General features: G+C 46.6%; 1 protein-coding gene across 1 annotated transcript in view; it reads right to left on the bottom strand.

Annotated features, from left to right (window-relative positions):
• LOC144688410 (protein CBFA2T1-like) overlaps window positions 1-21,050 on the bottom strand; it is a 144,008-nt gene extending 122,958 nt beyond the window's left edge. Inside the window, exon 1 of the mRNA XM_078554905.1 lies at window positions 20,764-21,050. Coding sequence (XP_078411031.1) covers window positions 20,764-20,791 — 28 coding nt within the window. The 5' untranslated portion in view covers window positions 20,792-21,050. The remainder of the gene's footprint in view (window positions 1-20,763) is intronic.
• Window positions 21,051-22,719: the final 1,669 nt, after the last annotated feature.

The following is a 22,719-nucleotide window of genomic DNA, read 5'->3' as shown; positions in this document are numbered from 1 at the left end:
TGGTTCAGTGTGAATGCTTGGCATGGCCCTTGGCTAAAAGCCCGGGAAGGATCTCAGGTCTGATATCTGCAGAGCAAGCTCATCTCCACAGGGGGGGATATTGGAAGCAACAGGGGCTGGGACATTCCTGCTGTTCCTGGCTGATTGCGCCCCCCTGCCCCACGGCACTGCACTAGCCCAGGAGCGCTGTTTTACGGCCACTTCAATCCTAACTCCGCACACGCTGGGAATCAAACCAGGGAACTTCCACAACAAAAATAAAAATACCTGGAAAAACTCAGCAGGTCTGGCAGCGTCTGCGGAGGGGAGCACAGTTAACGTTTTGAGTCCGAATGACTCTTCAACAGAACTGAGTAAAAATAGAAATGAGGAACTTTCACATCTGCCTTTATCAGGTAGGCCTCTCGCACCAGGTGTGGGCCTGAATGTTAACATCACCTGGATTACACTACAAGAAATAGCAGATAGCAGCTGATAACGATCTTGGTGGCTTATAAATCTCAAAGCTCTTAGTTTGCATTCCTGGCCTGTATCTTGCTGCCAACAACCTGCTACCTGATAACGTCAGGCCAAGCGAGGCAGTCTGGACACTTGAAGGAGCGGCACGCGTCACTCAAGGTTTCTCATTGCTGATTCTGTGCAAGGTTTCTTGAGCAAAGGGGAGCTGGTGGCGTGGTGGCATTGTCAGTAGACCAGAGACCCAGGGTAATGCCCCGGGAAACTGGGTTTGAATGCCACAGCAGATGGTGGAATTTGAATTCAATTTTTAAAAAAAAATCTGGAATTAAAAGTCTGACAATGACCATGAAACCATTACCGATTGTTGCAAAAACCCATCTGGTTCACTAATCCCCTCTAGGGAAGGAAATCTGCTGTCCTTACCTGGCCTGGCCTACATGTGTCTCCAGACCCACAGCAATGTGATTGACTCTTAATATGCCCTCTGAACAAGGGCAATTTGGGATGGGCAATAAATGCTGGCCTAGCTACAGGAAGGATATCAGTAAGATTGAGAGAGTGCAGAGAAGATTTACTAGGATGTTGCCAGGTCTTAAGGAGTTGAGTTACAGGGAAAGATTAAACAGGTTAGGACTTTATTCCTTGGAGCGTAGAAAAATGAGGGGAGATTTGATAGAAGTTTACAAAATTATGAGGGGTATAGACAGAGTAAATGCAAGTAGGTTCTTTCCACTTAGATTAGGAGAAATAAACACAAGAGGACATGGCTTTTGGGTGAAAGGGGAAAGGTTTAGGGGGAACATTAGGGGGAACTTCTTCACTCAGAGAGTGGTGAGTGTGTGGAACGAGCTACCATCTGACGTGGTAAATGCGGGCTCACTCTTAAGTTTTAAGAATAAATTAGATAGATACATGGATGGGAGAGTTATGGACTAGGTGCAGGTCAATGGGACTAGCGGAATAATATTTTGGCACAGACTAGAAGGGCTGAATGGCCTGTTTTCTGTGCTGTAGTGTTCTATGGTTCTAGCCAGTGATGTCTACGTCCAATGAATACAAAAAACATCAAGTGCAGTTGGCAATGGAGAACTAATTATTCATTTGACATAAACATGAGCTTTGCTACAGTGAAGGCCCTGGCTTGGAGCTCAGGAGAGAGAAGATGCAAATATCGTTTAGATTTGACTGTTTTTTCACGGAGGATGGCAAATGCGGCTAACAAAATACTTGCAGTACCGAGGGGGTACTGTACTGCCACAGATTCTATGTTTCAGATGAGACATTAAACAGACTCCTCGCCTGATCTTTCAAGCAGGGGGACATAAAAGACTCTATGGTGCTATTTTGTAGAAAAGCTGGGGAGTTCTTCCCAGTGTCTTGGTCACTAGTTGTTTCTGAACCATCGCTAAAACTGATTTTCTGGTTATCTGTTGTGCGCAAATTGGCTACCACATTTCCAGAATGACAACAGTGACTACACCTCAAAACTACTTAATGGGCTGTAGGGTAAAGCACATTGGGACACGAAAGGTGCTATATAATGCAACCGTTTCTCTCTTCTACTTGGGTGATGTAGGAGAGTACCGTCAAATCCAAGAGGAAGCCGAATAGATATCTGGGTAAAGATTAAATCCATATCGTGATTGTGGTTTACATTCTCTCTTCTTCAGCCTTCCTTGAAGTGGCAGGGGAGGTGTGTAAAGGGCAGCGGCGGGAAAACTGATTATCTTCCCTCTTTACTACATTCCAGAAAGGGCAGACATTCTGGGTTGGTTTCATGGCAACAGAGAGTTTTCCATTACAACTTTCTCCAACTCAGCTCTGTACTGTAGAATTTTAAAAAATATATTCATTCAGGGGAATGCGGGCGACACTAACATGGCCAGAATTTGTTGCCCATTCCTAATTGCTTTTAACGGAGTGGCTTGTTCCATCGTTTCAGAGGGCAGTTAAGAGTAACAACGTTGGCATTTCAGAGGGCAATTAAGAGTAACAACGTTGGCATTTCAGAGGGCAATTAAGAGTAACAACGTTGGCATTTCAGAGGGCAGTTAAGAGTAACAACATTGCTATGGGTCTGGAGTCATGTGTAGGCCGGACCAGATAAAGATAATGTCCTGAATGGACATTAATAAACCAGATGGGTTTTTATTACAACATCACCAACACTGATACTAGTGTGTCGGTTGTGGCTCAGTTGGTATCAATCTTGCTTCTGAAGCATAAGGTTCTGGGTTCAAGTCCCACTACAGTGTGTGAGCACAAAAATCTGTGCTGATTTTCCAGTGCATTATTGAGGGACTACTGCACTGTCAGTGATTTAAAATCCAAAAGACAGCACCTAAGTCCCATCTACCTGTTCAGATAGATGTGATTTTTATGGCACTATTTTGAAGCAGAGTAGGGGAGTTCTCCCTGATGTCCTGGCCAATATTTATTCCTCAGGCAACAACACACACACAAAAAAAAAGATTTATCTGGTCATTATCACATTGCTGGTTGTGGGAGCTTGCTGTGCACAAATTGGTTGCTGCATTTCCTATATTACAACAATGACACTTCACAAGTGCCTCGTTGACAAGCTGAGATGCCCAGTGGTCATGAAAAGCACTATATAAATGCAAGTCTTTCCATTTTTCCCCAGATTTAGTTATTAATTGAATTTAAATTTCCTCAGCTGCTGTGATGGGAATTGAACTCACGTCTCTTGATCATTGGTCAGAGCCTCTGAATTACTGGGCTAGTAACAGAACCCCTCTGCTAAGAACCCATTAATGTTGGGGTTTAAACTGGGCAAAAAAAACACCATTTTCACAGGCCTATGCTCCACCCCTAGACTCAGAGTGGTTTCTGAAATATATCCAACACCATGTTGGCTCGGCTGATATGTAGGAGTCCCTGGCAACTGAAGCCAAGAATTAGGTCCTGTGCATCCACTAATGACAGGCTTAATGCCTGCTTCATGATTCCCATCCAAAATTCAGCAGGACTGGGCAGATCATGCTACAGGCATACACTGTTTCCATTCCCCAGTTCTTCGACACACAAACCAGACGGCAGAATCAAAGTGCAAGGATCTGAATTTTAACTGACCCTTAAAAAGTTGGAGCAAGAGTCCTTCCCCACAGGACAGACTACAGGCAACTGTTAGCAATGCTCAGCCCCCTTCCTGTCCTCCTATTCCCCCACCAGAATCCCCCTCCAGGAAAACAAAGGTTTGTATTTATATCGCACTTTTCACAACCCATCGCATGGCTCAAAATGCTTTATAGGCAATGAAGTACTTGTGAAGTGTGGTTTGTCGTTGCAATGTAGGAAATGCAGCAACCAATCTGCCCCCCAGCACTCACTCTCAAACATTAACATGATAACAATCAGATCATCTGTTTTTGGAATGTTGATTGAGGGATAAGTGCTGGCCAGGATAACTCCCCGCGCTCTCTTCAAACTAGTGTCGAGGGGTCTTTTACATCCATCAGGCAGGCAGCTGGGGCCTCAGCTTAACGTCTCATCCAAAGGACTGCACCTCCAACAGTGCAGCACCCCCTCAGTCCAGCACTGGAGTGTCAGCCTGGATTTTGTGCGTAAGGTCTCAGGAGTGGGCCCTGAACCAACAAGAGAACCTTGCAGCGAGCGCTACACACCCAGCTAGATGACACGCCAGCGCCCACCTAAGGGCTGCTCCCTGCCCTGCCCTGCCTCCCCCTCCCAGACACTGGCGCTCTCAAAATCGGTGAGTCGAATCCAAATGCACGATTGGCCGACTGTAGCTTCCCAGAATTACGTTGGCTGACGTGACCTTACTGTCCTTCCCCTCCCATCCTGCTTCATGGAGGATATGACAAGGCCTGGGATTGCCCCTGTTTGAAGACATTTGCCTGCCGCAAATGCATTTATTGGTGCGGACAATGGGGTTTGGGTGGGGTGGGGTTGGGGGAGAAGGTGAGCAGGATTGTGCTGTGATGGCTCCTGTGGGTGAATAGCCACCAGGCAGGCAGGCAGGGAACTGGGGCCGGGTTTGGGCGGGTGGGGGCTGGTGCGGGGGTAGGTTGACCACTTGCTGTGGAATCGTATCCAAGCAACCGAGAACGGGGAGAAAGATTAATAAAAAGGCAGACAAAAAAAAAAGAGAACAGTAAAAGGAGAAAGATAAGACACACTTTCAGTGGCTTGTGATGTATGGAAAAGCCTTTCAATGAACGCATAGCAAAACATCTTGAACAATGTGAAGAGGAAGTTGCCACCATATCAGAGTTGCTCAAGAGTCTTTTTAGAGTGTTTCGCAGCAGACAGTTTTCTGTGAGATACCACTCTTGTGCAGCTGTGAGATAAACTAGATTAGGGAGCAGCGCAGAACCAAAACAAGAACTGCGGCTTCCTCCACCTGAAAGCAGTCTGGCCGCCACACATGCCGAGGTTCTCTCACGTCGAGAGAAGTACAGTATTCGCCAAACTGCACTCAGGCTGGGGCCAAACCACTCTGGGTGTGTTTTTTTAAAAAAAAACGTAACTCAATAGGAACGACTGACATCTTCATTTAACAAGTGGGCAAAGGGTGGGTGGTGGGGAAGGGAAGGGAGTTGGGGTGTGGGGGGTGTGGGGGGAAGGAGAAGGTGGGGGGGGGCAATTAAATCTCCATCCAAGAGAGCTTTGCAGAGAAAGCGCTGCAAACAAATAATCCCAGATACAGCTGACACCAGCAGCTGTGGGAAGTGCCAGACACAAACGTGACAGTTCTGCAGGAAGTGAACATCTTCAAGCATGTTTCGTTGAAACCGGGGCTGGGGGGGGTGGTGAAGGGAAGTTGAGCGGTGGTTTGGGGCGGTTTTCGAGGTGAACATAGATAGATGATGAGCTCAGTTTGGATATCAGGCTTTAATAGGATTATGCCCCAAGCACATGTTCGAATGAATCATATAGGCACAGAAGGAGGCCATTCGGCCCATTTGTGCCTGTGCTAGCTCGTTGCTGGAGCTATCCAACCGACCCCACCCCCGCTGCGCTTACAATTTTCCCCCTTTGAGTATTTATCCAATTCTCTTTTGAAAGCTACTTTTGAATCAGCTTCCGCCAACCTTTCAGGTACCATACTCCAGATCATAATAACTCGGCGCTGTAAAAAAAACTGATTCCTCATATCACCCCTGGTTCTATTGCCAAATTACCTTAAATCTGTGTCCTCTGCCACTGGGAACAGTTTCTTATTTACTTTATCAAAATCACTCATGATTTTGAACGCCTCTATCAAACCTCAACTTAACCTTTCTACCCAAAGAAGGACAATACTAGCTTCTCCAGTCTCTCTACATGACTGAATGCTTAATAACTGAATACCATTCTAGTACAGTAGATCTCTTTTGCATCCTGTCCAAGACCTTGACATATTATTGATGGCGTTTCACGTTTCACTGACAAATTAAAGAACCAATTTGCATTTATATAACGCCTTTCACAACTTCAGGATGTCCTAAAGCGCTTTACGGCCAATTAATTACTTACTTTGGCTACCGCAGTAGCCAATCTGTGCACAGCAAGATCCCACAAACAGCAATGTGCTAATAACCAGATTAACTGCTTCTTTCGTGACGCTGGTTAAGGGATAAATATGGGCCTGGGCATCAGGGATTACTCCCCCCATTCTTCTTCAAAATAGCACTCTGGGATCTTATACACCCACCCCGAGAAGTTAGACAGGGGCCTCAAGTTTAACGTCTAATCTGAAAGACAGCACCCTCAATGGTGCGACACTGTATCAGAATGTCAGCCTAGATTATGTGTTCAAGTCTCTGGAGTAGGACTTGAACCCACGACCTTCTGATTCCAAGGCGAGCGCATCTGTTTTTTCTGCTTAATTTGCATTCGTTCTCAGGAAGTGATCGATGTTGGCAAACTGCATCTATTACACGTCCCCAGGTGGGGCTGCCCTCCTGAAATGCTACAGGACCCGGTAGCAATGCTGCACCCCATGATGGCGTATCCAATGAAAGACGCACTAGGAACGTCTTAAAGTGCAACAGGGGTGTTGCAGTGGAATCCAAACCCAGCACTGGATGATCGATAAACTGCTGGACAGAATGCAGTTTCACCTATTTACCACGGTGGAATTTGAATTCAACAACTTGCATTTATATAGCCCCTTTAAAAGTGGTCGTAATGCACCATGACGCTTCACAGGAGCGTCAGCCGACACAGTCTGGATTAGCAGCCCAGTACCGTAATTCAGGAGCACACCCTATACAGTTACTGGCTGTCAGTGCCAGACACATGTCTAACTGCAGGGTAGAGGCCATTTGTCCAATTGAAATCAGTATCAATTCCCTCTATTCAGCGTCTGGGATTGGGAAATCATTTCTCACACAGACAAGGGGACGTCGCGTCCATGCCACGAATCCCCAGCAACACGAAACCTCCGCACGTTTGCCCCCTCTGAAGGAAGAATGTGCAGGGTTACAGGAGGAAGGTTGGGGGGGGGAAACGGCCCTAAGGTGCATCCTCGGTCGGAGAGCCAGTGCAGACACGATGGGCCAAATGGCCTCTCTCTGCGCTGTAACAATTCTGTGATTACTCCCCACGCCCCCCCCGCCTCCAACAACTTGGTTGTGGGGTCGGACAAGAGGCAAGCCGCAGGCTCTGTGATCTGCCCAGTTTTTCTAAGTTAATTAACCCTGGGTTTAGCCACAGGGGCATTGCAGCCAAGGCACCTGGATTTTCACTTCTGCTATGTTGCAGTGGGTGATGCGGGCGCCTCTCTCAGCTGAGGCAGATGGGAACTCGATTTAATCTCTTATGCAGGGAACAGGTGGGATGTGCTTCAACTCAATTCCCTAAGCTGTTCCAGACCTCCCAACCTTCTGGTACAGAGAAGACAGTGCAACTGCATAACAAAAGCCAGCTGACAGCTCACACGATTTCAGGAGTGAGAGAGAGAGAGAGAGAGCGCTCAGTCATCGCTGGCCTGGGCTGCCAAAAAGCTTTTTTTTTAAATAAAGGGAACAAGGGAAAGACCGGCATTTATACAGCACCTCTCTCCAGATCAGGAAGTGCTCTTTGAAGTGTTGTCTCTGCTGTAAGGTAGGAAATGCGGCAGCCAATGCATGCACAGCAAGATTCCACCGACAGCGATGTGATGGTAACCAGACCGCCTGTTTTTACTGATGTCGTTTTGAGGGAGAAACGTTGGCCGTGATGCCTGGGATAACTCCCCTGCTCTTCTTCGCACAGTGTCAAGGGACTTTTTACCTGAGAGGACAGGAAGGGTTTGTCCCCAGGGTTTAATGTCTCATCAAAAGGTGGCACATCTGACAGTGTCGCACTCCCTCAGTATCACGGCATGGAAGGGTGAGACATCTTAACACCCGGAGATTTTCCCTGCAACATTCACTGAGCTCCCAATCATTCCTGTACCCATTAGGGAAACTCCATAGAAAAGTTACAGCACAGAAGGAGGCCATTCGGCCCATCTTGTCCATGCCAGCCTGAGGACACCCAGGTGCCCTTTCTAATCCCACCTTCCAGCACCCAGCCCATAGCCCTGCAGCTTACAGCACTTAAGGTGCAGATCCAGGTACTTTTTAAAAGAGTTTAGAGTTTCTGCCTCTACCGCCAACTTGGACAGCGAATTCCAGACACCCGCTACCCTCTGCGTAAAAAAGTTCTTCCTCATGTCCCCCCTACACCTTCTGCCACTTATCTTGAATCTATGTCCCCTGGTTCTAGAGTTCTCCTTTAAGTTTTTTCTCCATTCTTTTCCCTCGAGGTGCTGTTGTGCAACGAGCGCAGCCTGCACCTTCCGAGTGCTGTGCATAGATGGTCAACACATTTTTTTTACCCCACTGCGCTATAAGGCTCATGCTCATAGCCAGTCCATAGGTCCTGGTCAGGCAGCTGCATTCAGAAAGCTCTCCCCCTCAACCTTACAGAGTCCTGTGTGCCCGGACACAAACATGTGGCCGGAGTGGTTTTAAGAAGACAAACTGACCAGGCGGAGAAGGCAGCGCAACCCAAGCATGACCCGGCCCCTCACCCCTTCACCCGCACCTTCCAGCAGAGATCACTAAGGAGCAGACCTGTTTTTATTTCCAAAACCATACCCAGCTCCCACCCACCCCCCAACACCCCCTACCCCTGACAACACCCTTAGCCCATGACAGCGCTGGAGTGTTCTCAGTGCTGCCCCAGCTTACTGCACACAGAGCAGGGACTGAACCCGAGTCCCTCCTTCATAACATGGCGCAACACCAGGGGTCAGACTGTCCAGATTGAATGGACGGTGGCATCTCCGAACAATGTCTTTCGGGTGACTCGTTAAACCAAGGCCTTGTCTAGCCCCCTCGGCTGGACATAAAAGATCCCACGGCACTGTATTCGAAAAGGAGCAGGGGGGGTCATCCTCTATGCCCTGGCCAATATTTATGCCTCAATCAACATCACAAAAAAAAGGTTAGTCGAAAAGCAGGTGAGTGCAGATGCTGGAAACCTGAAATGAGAACAGAAAGTGCTGCGGGTCAGACAGTATCTGTGGAGAGAGAAACAGAGTGCCTACTTCAGGTCAATGACCTTTCATCATGTCTTCTGATGACAAGTCATTGACCTGAAGCATTAACACTGTTTCTCTCTCCGCAGACGGTGTCTGACCTGCTGAGTGTTTCCATCACAAAAGATGTTACCTGGCCATCATGCCCTGTTTCCTGCATTACAACTGCAACAACACTTCAAAAAAAAAGTACCTTATTAGCTGCAAAGCACTTTGGGATGGCTGGTGGTCGTGAAAAGTGCTAAATAAATGCAAGTCTCTCTTTCTCAGTGCAAAGTGAGAGATTACTGGAACTTCGATTGACAATGACAAGAGTCTCTTTAGTTCTCTTCAAAAACATAGATTTTATACGCTATAGTTTCCAAGTGTACATGACTAATACATAGATAAAAGCAAAATACTGCAGAAATCTGAAATAAAAATAGAAAATGCTGGAAAAGCTCAGCAGCATCTGTGGAGACAGAAACAGAGTTAACGTTTCGGAGTTCTGAAGAAGAGTCATACGGACTCAAAATGTTAACTCTGTTTCTCCCTCCACAGATGCTGCCAGACCTGCTGAACTTTTCCAGCATTTTCTATGATTAATACTTACGTTTGTGAACATAATGGCACAGAAATGCTTGTTTGACTTTTGCGCACTTTGTCACTGAACCCTTCCCCATTCACCCTTTGATTCTGCTCTCATCCATCATCCACATCTGTCAGAAACATTGGGTGGTGATCAGGAATGAGAATCCGCATTGTTTTTTTTTCTCCTGGCCAGTCAAAGCTCACACTGAATGAGTGTGATACTCCTACTCTCACCTCTGGGAGATCGACTAATGCAATACACAATACATCAACTCCCACAATCTCCTTCAAAAACACTTCCCAATCCTACAACCTCTACCACCTAGAAGGGTAAGGCAGCAGGTGCAAGGGAACATCACCATCTGAAAGTTTCTCTCCAGGTCACACACCATCCTGACTTGGAAATATAACTGCCGTTTTTTTCATCATGACTGGCTCAAAGTCCTTGTACTGCCTCCCTAACAGCACTGTGGGTGTACCTTCGTCTGAAGGGCTGCAGAGACTGAGGGTTCTCAAGGGCAACGAGGGACGTGGAGTAAATGCTGGCCTCGCCAGCGAGGGCCACAACCCTAGAGCGAATTTTTAAAAACACAAACCAGAAATCAGACATCGCTGCTGTGCGAGGCTGTCTGTCGAACCGAGCCACTAATTCTTTCAACTGACCACAGCAATCAAAACATCACAGAGAAAGACGAAGGTATCACACGGCATCGAATGTTCGGACTTCTTTACGTCAAGGTTCTCCGTTGAAAGATAAGGATGTGTGTTGACAGACAGCTGCAGCTGGACTATGGGTCAATGCAAAAGGGTAACAGTTTCTTGTCATAGACAATTCTTACCGTCAGAGAGAAAAATAAAAGCATGGTGTAAGAGACAGTTTCTGTCTCTGAAACGCTATAGGAACCGATGGAGTAATGTTGTGTCAGAGGGTGATTTTTTTTGGGGAGGGAGTGTTTGACCAGAACAAGTTCTCTTTTTGATCAGAACCCTTTTTAAAGAACTTGGCATGAGAAAAGAAAATGATCACAGATCGTGCCGAATAAGCCAACCCCAGTGTATAAAATGACCCCATTTTTCTGGCCCCAAAAATCGTGGTTTTACATAAGGAGAGAAATGGAAAGCAATGAAGGTGAACAAGGCAAAAGAGAGATACGAAAATCCTGACGAAACTTGATATACAAATCGACCCACCCCCACCACCACCCCACTTTTCAGCCCCTTTTCCATTCTATACTCACATTAATGGCCAGCCTTAATTTTCCTTCCCACAGACGCACGTCTTACTTACCTTATAGCTGGGCACAAGCCATCGGGCACTGGCCCGTATCGCGAAGACGCACAGGAGTGGACCCCCCCCCCCATGGTGAACGACAAAGAGAAGCGAGTTTTCCAACAGCGCAAATGTTGTACGAAGCTGGTTTCGAGCTAAACATTTGCGGACTCATCGAATAACTGTGTGCTGCAGCGAGGGAATTTGGTGCTGGCGGAAAACTGGTGCGAGAACGGGAGAAGGAGGAATCCACCCTGAAGAAGACGGCCAAGACCAAATTCGTCCTGACAGCAGTGAACCAGCCACTGGCCTGATCTTTGAGAAGTATTGTATGGGGGTGGGTCCTCGAAATTGTCAGGATTATCTGCAGAAATGCAACGTGCGTACACGCACTTAAATGGACCAAAACCACCCCCCGAGCTTAGCAAAGATTTCAGAGCTAGTTGGCGTGGCTGCTTTACGGAAGAAAGATGTCTAGTCTTGTGACAGAAGACCAAGATCGCTCAGAGACCATTAAAAGATGGTATGGGGAGGGAGGAGGGAAGTGCGTTGAATTGGATGGATCTTTCAAAGACCTGGCACAAGAATGATGGGCTGAATGGCCTCCTAGTGTGCTGTATGATTCTATGACCTGTTTTATTTTTAAAGGGGGCGGGTGTAGAGAGAGAGGTGTGACTGCGTCATTATGTCACTGATCGCATTTTCAACTCCTGCAAATATTTAGCACTCAGCTTCGAACTGAGAATTAAAAGGATCTTTGCCGATCTTCACTGTGTGTGTGATGTAAACATCTGCTGCTTACAGAACCTGTGCTAGTCCCAAATCCCAAAGGAGTGACAACCTCATGGCAGAGCCACGTAGTTGCGTTTTTCTGTTCCCCCATCCCCACCCTGCAGGAGGCCAGTCACACTGGATTATGATGGCCCCCATTCCCGGCCCAGAGCAACTCTCCCGGGAGCACTGTGAGGGAAATGGGAGGCTGCACTGCCTGAGTTTCCAACAGTTTAAGTTTCCACGGGGTGGGTGAGTCATAAGGGCCTATCTCCCAAGCTTTAACGACTCCTCCTTCGGACACCCTTCGATACTACCCAGTAGGTGCTACTAAACCGCAACATTAATGCTTGCATTTATATAGTGCCTTTAACAAGCATTAGGGTAGGTGACTAAATTAGAGAGGCGTGGCATTGTCACTGGACTCATATCCCAGGGACTCAGGGTAATGCTCTGGCGACCTGGGTTCAAATCCCACCAATAAAAATCTGGAATTAAAAGTCTGATAGTGACCATGAAACCATTGCCAATTGTCGTAAAAACCTGTCTGGTTCACTTTAGGGAAGGAAATCTGCCGTCCTTACCTGGTCTGGCCTACATGTGACTCCAGATCCACAACGATGTGGTTGACCCTTAACTGCCCTCTGAACAAGGGCAATTAGGGATGGGCAATAAATGCTGTGTGATGTCAGTGATGCCCACATCCCATGACTGAATTTTTTTTTAAAAAAATCACAGGCGCATAATCAAAAAAAAATCTGACAGTAAGGCATTAGGTGATTAAACATTTAGTCAAAGATGTGGATTTTAAGAAGCGTCTTGAAACCGAGACAGAGGCAGAAAGATTTAGGGAGAGGATTCCTGAGCGTGGGGCCCAGGCAGCTGAAGGCTATTTCCCAACTACCTTCTCAACAGCTTGGGCAAGTCTGCACAGGCCAGTGGAAACTAAGCCATGTCTATGGCCTCTACAGAACGAATCCGAGTGATTTTAAAATCGATCTTGCCCATGTCTAAAAGAAATACAGCGGTGGTAGCAATTTGAGCCAAACTTGAGTGTCTCTCACTGGTCCCATCATAACCTGTATTCCGCTGTCAGTTATGGCTCAGTAGGCCATGGTTCTATTCAGAAGAAGAGCATGGGAGTTCTCCCTGACACCCTGGTCAATACTTAATCCCTCTATCAACATCACTAAAAAAACAGATTATCTGGTCATTATCACATAACTGTTTTTGGAAGCTTGCTGTGTGCAAATTGACTGCCGGTGTTTTTTACATTCCAACAGTGACTCCACTTTAAAAGTACTTCATTGGGTGTAAAGCATTTTGGAAAGTCCTGATGTCGTGAATGATCACTGTATGAACACAAGTTTATTCTAGCCTTCCATTTAAGCTTGCCAGTTTACTGCTGACTTTGGAGACCGCTACGGAGATGGATGAAGTATTTGCAGTATCAATCTTCACATAGCTAAAAAACATTAGAGGAAAATAGCCTCTTGTTCATTATACCACCAGTCAGAAAACATCTGCAAATGTTGCACTCTTGCTGCTGCTCACTGTGTGTGTGTAGGGTCAGTCTGTGAGGCAGCTTTCATTGGGCCACCCAGCAGTCCAGGAAATTGAAGTACAGTAGAATCCTGTTAAACATGGACAGCAACAGGAATTTCTGCTGGGGGGGTGTGGGGGAGCATGCAAGGGCACACTCATTCACAAGTGTGGTCAGCATGGGGCCCATTGCTATCGTATCAAGTGCCTGGGGGAGGGAATAGAGAGTTCGCCCCCCCCCCGCCACTTAGCGGCAACCAGTTGGGACAGACAGCAAGTTATTATTACAGGGCTGACTGCAGCAAGCCTATAAGCAGCACTGTTTATAAGAGGATGTGACACCATTAATGTATCCACCTACCAGTGAGAGATAAATCAAGAGGAATTTCTAAATGCTGAAGAACAAGGGACTGTAGAGGAGCAATGAGGTCTGGGCGTCCAAGCACACAAATCATTTAAAGCTAGTAGCCAGATACAAAAAAAAAAGCAATCAAAAAGGCTAATGGAATGTTGGCCTTTATCTCAAGGGGGCTGAAATACAAGGGGGAGGAATATGCTTCAGCTGTATAGCGCTCTGTTCATACCCCAACTGAGGTACTGCCATCAATTCTAGTCACCACATTGCAGGAAGGGCATATGGGCCTTGGAGGGGGTGGAACACACATTTACCAGAGTGATACCGGGGCTAAAAGGATTAAATTGGAGGACAAATTGCACACACTTGCCTTGTATTCCCTTGAATTTTGAAGATCGAGGGGCGATTCGATCTAACTGCTTTAAATACGAACATATGAGTTAAGGGCAGGAGTAGGCCACTCTGCCCTTCAAGTCTGCTCTGCCATTCAACAAGATCAAGGCTGATCTGATTGTAACCTCAACTCCACATTCCCGCCTATACCCCTGATAGCCTTTCATCCCCTTGTTAATCAAGAATCCATCTACCTCTGCCTTAAAAATATTCAAAGGCTCTTCTTCCACCGCCTTTTGATTAAGAGGGTTCCAAAGACTCACAACCCTCTCGGAGAAAATATTTCTCCTCACCTCTGTCCTAAAAAGAGTGGCCCTTAGTACTAGATTCTCCCACAAGAGGAAACATCCTCTCCACATCAACCCTGCCAAGGCTCCTCAGGATCTTATAACTTTAATATCAATATTAAAAGGGATTTGATAGGGTAGATATGGTGAAACTATTTTCTCTGGTGGGAGAGTAAAAAACGAGGGGACATAATCTAATATCAGACCTGGGCCATTTTTCACACAAAGGGTGGTAAAAATCCGGAAGTTTCTGCCTCGAAAGGCTTGATCAGTGAAGCATCCTAAAAGGGGCTGAATGGCCTTTGCCTACTCCTAGATTCTTCTATGTATCATTGGGATATGTGTATAAAACAATCCATATGATTACTGAGATAAAAGCAAAAAAACTGCGGATGCTGGAAATCCAAAACAAAAATAAAAATACCTGGGAAAACTCAGCAGGTCTGACAGCATCTGCGGAGAGGAACACAGTTAACGTTTCGAGTCCATATGACTCTTCAACAGAACTAAGGAAAAATAGAAGGGAGGTGAAATATAAGCTGGTTTAAGGGGGGGTGGGACAAGTAGAGCTGGATAAAGGGCCAGTGATAGGTGGCGATAACCAAAAGATGTCACAGACAAAAGGACAAAGAGGTGTTGAAGGTGGTGATATTAGCTAAGGAATGTGCTAATAGGTGACATTAAGGGTAGAAAGCAGGACGAGCAAGGTACAGATGGCCCTAGTGGGGGTGGGGTGGGGGGAAGGGATCGAAATAGGCTAAAAGGTAGAGATAAAGCAATGGATGGAAATACATTTAAAAATAATGGAAATAGGTGGGAAAAGAAAAATCTATATAAATTATTGGAAAAAAGGGGGATCGGAAAGGGGGTGGGGATGGAGGAGAGAGTTCACGATCTAAGGTTGTTACTGACTGTGTATATAACTGTGTGTTCATCAGATACCACACTGGTCCTGACTCACTGGAAACAGTCAAATCTATTGCCTTTGCCTGCTGGCATTAGCTCTGTACTTGACTTGTCACAGACTTCAACCCCCTCCCTGGTCGCTGTTTCTAACGGAACTTGACTGTTTGCAGGCACGAGAGTCCCGTTCAACCTGGAGTTGAGTTTTGCAATCCCGCATCCTCTCGGTCAGAAAGACCACTTACTTCCACCTCCTTCACACCACCTCTCTCAAGTCACCATGTCAGCTCATCTGCTGCTCAAACCCTCCATTTGTGCCCTTGTTAAGTGTCTACATCAGAAAGCTGAGAGTTCAAGCCCCTCTCCAGGGGCCTGGGCACATAATCTAGGCCAGGGGGTGGCAACCCTTCTGACCTGATTGTCCCTTAAAAAAAAAAATTGCATAAAATAAAAACCAATTGGGAGCTGCAAGATGAAAATTCAGCATTTCTAAACCAAATGTGTGGAATGTTGCCAAGTGTCTCTGGTAGAATGCATAAATTTGTGCATGCAATAAATAAAATACTGAATTTATGTATCAATAGGAAAAAAAAGACTTAACTCTGAATTTTCATGTTTTTTGACTTTCTTTTCCAAAATAATTTTGACAGAAAAGTCAACTTTAAAACAAACTTTAACTTAGGACAACTAAGAGAACTTTTTTGGCTATTGATTCTTGTGATTAAGAAAAAGCTTCTAAAAGGCACGTTCAGAATAATTCATCATCTCAGCTATACTGGAAATGATAATGTTCACAACCGAACCTGTTCCTTGAAGCAAAGGCATTACCTATACCACTCAAATAGGTTTATTTAGAGCACAAAGAGGGCCGGTGCGGACACGATGGGCCGAATGTCCTCCTTCTGCACCATAACAATACTGTGATTCTAGTTAAAATGATCATTTGAAACCATAAGGAGCAGCATAATGATTCGTCTTTTATCCCCACAATAACAACACAGCTTGCACTTTTCTGGACTTCATTTAACTTGACTTAAATGTGATCCAACTGGAAAAGGTTGAGAGTTGCAAATGAAATGTCAAAGAGCTGCATGTGATTCCAAGAGCCATATCACAGACCCCTGGCCTAAGCTGATACTCCAGTGCAGTACTGAGGAAGCACTGTACAATCAAAGCTGCTATCTATCAACAGGACCATTAAACTGGCATCCCATCTGCCCTCTCACGGGGAGCTAAAATATTTCAAGCTACTATTTGAAGAGCAAGGGAGTTCAAGGTCTTGGTCAACATTTGATCCTCAACCAACACCACCAAAACATATCTAGCTATTTATTTTTAATTTACTGTTTGTAAATTGGCTGCCATGTTTGCCCACATTACAACAGTTGACTACACCTCAAAAGTATTTCAACAGCAGTGCAGTGTCTTGGGACATCTGGAAGTCAGCCAAGGCGCGATGTAAATGTAAGTTCTTTCCTTCTTTTGCTTCGGTGCTTTCCTGGTTGGGCTCCCGTCCCTCATCTTCTAAACTTCAGCCCATAAAAGGAAGAAAGACTTGCAATTCTACTCACGATGAACGGAGGTCTCAAAGTGCTTTACAGGCAATGAAGTGCAGTCGCTGTAGTAATGTAGGAAACGCAGCAACCAATTTGTGCTCAGTAAACTCCCACAAACAGCAAAGTGGCAATTGCCGGATAAAATCTGTTTTGTGTGATGCTGACTGAAGGTAAATATTGTCCAGGACACCGGGGGTAACTCCTCTGCTTTTCTTTGGAATAGTGTCATGGGATCTTTTACATCCACCAGAGCAGGCAGATGGGACCTTGGCTTAATGTCTCATCTGAAAGACGGCACCTCTGACAGTGCAGCACTCCCTCAGTCCTGCACTGGGGTGTCGGCCTTGATTTTATTGGTGCTCAAGCCCTGGAGTGGGGACTTGTCCCTGGGACCTTATGATTCAAAGGTGAGAGTGCTACCAACTGAGGCATGGCTGACGCATCTAAAACTTTACTGTACCAAGTCCCATTGCCTCATCTCACCTTCTCTCAGTAACCTCTTGCTGCCCCATAACCCCAGCTCCTCCTACCTGGCCACACTGCGCCTTAAACCTTTCACAAGTGTGCAACTGCAGCAAGTAGTTAGCAAAGCTGCTAGAATGTTATCATTTATTGCAAGGGGAATTGAATACAAGAGTAGGGAGGTTATGTCTCAGTTATATAGGGCATTGGCGAGACTACATCTGGAATATTGCATTGGTCTCCTTATTTAAGGAAGGATGTAAATGCATTAGAAGCAGTTCAGAGAAAGTTTACTAGATTAATATCTGGAATGGGAGGGTTGTCTTATGAGGAAAGGTTGGACAGGCTAGGCTTGCATCTGCTGGAGTTTAGAAGAGTAAGAGGCGACTTGAATGAATCATATAAGATCCTGAGGCGTCTTGACAGGGTGGATGTGGGGAGGCTGTTTCCTCTTGTGGGAGAATCTAGAACTCGGGGGTCACTGTTTAAAAATAAGGGGTCGCCCATTTAGGACAGAGATGAGGAAAATTGTTTTCTCTCAGAGGGTTGAGAGACTTTGGGATTCTCTTCATCAAAGGATGGTTGAAGCAGAGTCCTTGAATATCTTTAAGGCGGAGGTAGATGGATTCTTGATAAGCAAAGGGGTGAAAGGTTCTCGGGGTAGGCTGGAATGTGAGGTTAAAATCAGATCAGCCATGATCGTATTGAATGGCGGAGCAGGCCAGAGGGGTCGAGCGGACTACTCCTGCTCCTAATCCGTATGTTTGTATGTACATACCTACTATTAGCAGCTGTGCTTTCACCTGCCTAAGCCCCACACTCATGATTTGCCTCTGTAAACCTCTCCAACATCCACCACCTCCCCCACCTTAAAAGCCTCTTTAAAACACTCATTTTTACCAAACCTTTGTTCACTTTTCCTCACCTGCTTTAGTGTCTGTTTGTTATTCCCTCATTGCCTCCATCAAGTGCCTTGTGAGGTTTCTCCATGTTATTAGGTGCCAACAAAAAATGCAAGTTACACATAAAACAGATGCCCGTGGGAAGTGGCCTTGGCAGAATCGCATCATGTTGTAAAGTATCACAACCTAATAACTGGGCGAAGAATCTAGTTTCATAGGAGCACGATTCTCCAACATTGAGATGCTCAGGTGAAGATTCCCCAATAAAACCAGGTAAGAAGCTGATCCTGGAAAAGTTTAGAACTGATGAAGGGGCCATGTGCCTGGAGTTGTGTCGGGCCAAGTAAATAAAGACAGGAAAAGGAAGCAAGACATTTGTCCTGTTATGCCTGGTGGCTCTGTACAGTTAAAAATAGGGCTAAAAATTGAGAGAGTAAATGACAGAGCAGAAATGCCAGAATTAATGCAAGAACAGAGAGCGGCGGCAGTAAATTGAGAGTTGTCACCTGTGAATCACTGAGTTAGACATTAGATTAGAATTGAGAGCGTATATGTTGAGAGACTATTTCCCAAGGCTGAGCGTCCAGAACCAGGGGTCACAGCATTAAGATAACATGTCGCATATTTACGAATGAGATGAGGAGAAATTTCATCCTTCAGAGGGCTGTGGATCTTTGGAATCCTTTATCCTAGAGATTTGTGTTTGTTCAGTCATTGAGCATATTCAGGACAGGGATCGATAGATTTTTGGATATTAAAGGGATGTGGGTTAATGTGAGAAGGTGGAGTTGAAGTAGAAGATTAGCCATGATATAATTGAATGGCAGAGCAGGCTCAAAGTGCAAAATGGCCTATCCTGCTTCTGTTTCTTATTTTATCACTGCCTGAAAAACTGCACCATTATTTACTGTGCATCTAATAGATATGGCAAAATGAAAGACCATATACACCCCATTACCCAGTGCATTGCCATGACCATGCAACAAACATTGCACCACACCTGGCTATTTCCTTAACAAATATCAGACCGTTCCTGATCGTGTATACAACAGATACAGGACTGTTCCTGATTGTGTATACAACAGATACAGGACTGTTCCTGATCGTGTATACGACAGAAGATACAGGACCGTTCCTGATCGTGTATACGACAGAAGATACAGGACCGTTCCTAATCGTGTATACGACAGATACAGGACCGTTCCTAATCGTGTATACGACAGATACAGGACCGTTCCTAATCGTGTATACGACAGATACAGGACCATTCCTGATCGTGTATACGACAGATACAGGACCGTTCCTGATCATGTATACGACAGACACAGAGCATTCCTGATCGTGTATACGACAGAAGATACAGGACCGTTCCTAATCGTGTATACGACAGATACAGGACCGTTCCCGATCGTGTATACGACAGATACAGGACCGTTCCTGATCATGTATACGACAGATACAGAGCATTCCTGATCTTGTATATGACAGATACAGGACTGTCCCTGACTCTGTACATCAGACAATTCCTGACTGTGCATACAACAGATACAGACCATTCCTGACTGTGCATACAACAGATACAGACCATTCCTGACTGTGCATACAACAGATACAGACCATTCCTGACTGTGCATACAACAGATACAGACCATTCCTGACTGTGCATACAACAGATACAGACCATTCCTGACTGTGCATACAACAGATACAGACCATTCCTGACTGTGCTTACAACAGATACAGACCATTCCTGACTGTGCATACAACAGATACAGACCATTCCTGACTGTGCATACAACAGATACAGACCATTCCTGACTGTGCTTACAACAGATACAGACCATTCCTGACTGTGCATACAACAGATACAGACCATTCCTGACTGTGTATACAACAGATACAGACCATTCCTGATCGTGTATACAACAGATACAGACCATTCCTGACTGTGTATACAACAGATACAGACCATTCCTGACCGTGTATACAACAGATACAGACCATTCCTGACTGTGTATACAACAGATACAGACCATTCCTGACTGTGTATATAACAGATAGAGAGCACGGTTCTGAACAGTTATGCAATTACAGTTTGGTGCAGGGTAAAATGTGAGGCAGGCGAAACACAATTACAAGTCAAAAACAAGTTCACGACCAACTGTTACGGAGTGAACAAAGAAACGGTGCAGATTAAACCGATATCCTGTCTTGTGTGTTTTTCATAGGCAAAGACAAGAAAAATGAATCTATAAAGGGAATTGTGCTCGACTCATGTTTTTTTAAGAATCAGATTGAAATATAACTGCAAGTAGTTGCACCTTCTATTGTTTTAATTTGCACCCTGCATGTAAAAAACAAGGATTATAACCCAGTCCTCAGAAAGACATCGTCAGCTCAATGCACTGAGAACATACCCCCATCTGTCACATTGCCCAAGGACACGAGAACACAATGACCACGTTTAGCATCAACACACGGCACGTACTCAAACCCTTGGGGAAAAAAAGTTGTGCGGAGTCCCAGAGCAACATGTCACACACTGACTATTGCTCTCTTTTTGATCAATTATCTTTAAGGCGTTTTCTTTTTTAAAAAAAAAGTTGGTGGGGGTGGCTGGGGAGAGAGAAAACCTTCAACCTCTCCGGGAGAACATTTTGGAAAAAACAGAAAGTTTACAATCTCTCCTCCACCGCCTCCATTCCCATCAGAAGCGAACAAAGGCAGTTTTAACCGAGTGAAACAGCAGAGTTTACTCACCCTGGTAAGAGCCAGAAATTCCCACCATTTCCAATGATCTCTCTCTCTGAGTGGGGAAAAGTTTCGGAGTGAGAGAGAGGGAGAGAGGGGGGGGCGGGGGGGGTGACCGACCAGGAATAAAAGATCCACTTTGCCTTGCAGTGACTAGATGAAGTTGTGTCTCTCTCTCTCTGTGACTTCCCCGCTGAAGGAGCTCCTAGTGTCTGATTGATTCTCCAGCCCTAGGATAGAAACCAGCAAGTAGGACCTGACTTCAAAGACACACAGACTCCACCAATGTCTGCAGCAAAGGGGGCTGGAACCTCGGAGCGACACAGAGATTTCCCTCCCCTCCCTCCCTCTCACACACCAGTTGAAGGGCAGAGTTAACAGGGCAGGGCGGACTTTCTATTCCAAAACCCCCACCGCCCCACTTTCTGCATGTCCTCAGGCACTTCCCACAACACTTGAAGATTTGGTTCGTATCTAAAAAAGTACTTCCCCCCCTCCACTCCTCTCTCCCCCCCCCACCCCTCTCCTCCCTCTCCCCTCCTCCCTCTCCCTCCCTCCCTCTCTCTCTCCCTCCCCCTCTCCCTCTCTCCCTCTCCCTCTCTCCCTCCCTCTCCTCTCCTCTCCTCTCCCCTCCCTCCCCTCTCTCCTCTCCCCTCCCTCCCCTCTCTCCTCTCCCCTCCCTCCCCTCTCTCCTCTCCCCTCCCTCCCCTCTCTCCTCTCCCCTCCCTCCCCTCTCTCCTCTGCCCTCCCTCCCCTCTCTCCTCTCCCCTCCCCTGCTCTGCTATTAACGCTGCTTCTTTCGCACACTTAACATTTCTCCTAACGCTCAACCCCATTACAAGAGGCCAGAGACTCCTGCTGCGGACACTGTCGTGACAGCTAGCAACATCCCAGCGAAAAGTGCAACAAAGAGCTTGCATTTATATAGCGCCTTTCACCGCTTCAGTGGCGCCCCCCCAAGCGCTTCATGTAGCGCCAGTGAAGTGAAGTGCTGGAGCCTAAGTCACTGTTGGAATGGAGGGAACACAGCCGCCAGTTTGTACATAGTAAGCCCCCCCCGCCCCCCCCAACAGCAATGGGATCATGGGTGGATAATCTACTCCGGCGGGGCTGAATTTGACAGGGGGCCCTGGTCACCAGCTGTAGGTCTGGGGGGGAACCTGCCCACCATCCCGACCGCTGTCCCGCAGGAACTGTAAGCAAGACTGAGGCAAGACCTCCGCCCCTTTCTCAGGAGGGGGGGGGTCTCGCCTTAGAGGCATCGCCCAATTGGATGGCCAACAGCTCTGTAGTCCCAGCCACGCCAGCCAGGAGCGGGGGGGCCACTGCTGGGATTATACACAATCCCATCGCTCCGAGCAGCCCAGGTACACCTCGCCAGGGCATCCCAGTCTGTCCTGGTGAGGGAGGTGGGGGTGGCGGGTTCAAGAGGCCAGGGAGGAGGATAAAAGGGGGAATGACCTTTGGGGGAGTAACTCCAATGAGCCCCGGGAACCCGCAAAGGAGGACCCTCCGCACTCGACCGACACCAGCCCGCGCTGCTAAAGCTGCCAGGCTTGCCTCATGGGGTGGACCTACCCCGCCGTTAAATGGGCCCTTAAGTGGCCATTAAAGCCTCCCTGCCCACTATATAATTTCAGACAGGTCGCGGGAGTGTGGGTCGATGGCAGGGAGGCCACCCGCTGGGTTTTACACGTCCCCAGTCTTCAAACCCACCGACAGGGTATGAGTGAAATCCAGCCCATGGTGTTGATAGACGAATTAACATTAGGCAGGACACCAGGGCGCTCTGAGGAAGAGCCATACGGACTGGGGAACGTTCATTCTGTTTCTATCCCCACAGATGCTGCCAGACCTGCTGAGTTTTTCCAGCATTTTTTTTGTTCTGATACTAGGGAAAGCTTCCCTGCTCTTCTCCATAGTTATGCCATGGGGTCTTTTATGGCGAATGGGGCCTTGGTTTAA

This window comes from Cetorhinus maximus, chromosome 13, assembly GCF_964194155.1.
Source record: "Cetorhinus maximus chromosome 13, sCetMax3.hap1.1, whole genome shotgun sequence".
NCBI classification, from domain to species: domain Eukaryota; kingdom Metazoa; phylum Chordata; class Chondrichthyes; order Lamniformes; family Cetorhinidae; genus Cetorhinus; species Cetorhinus maximus.
The sequence above is the reverse complement of the archived record's forward strand: the minus strand, read 5'-3'. Positions and strand labels throughout refer to the sequence as shown.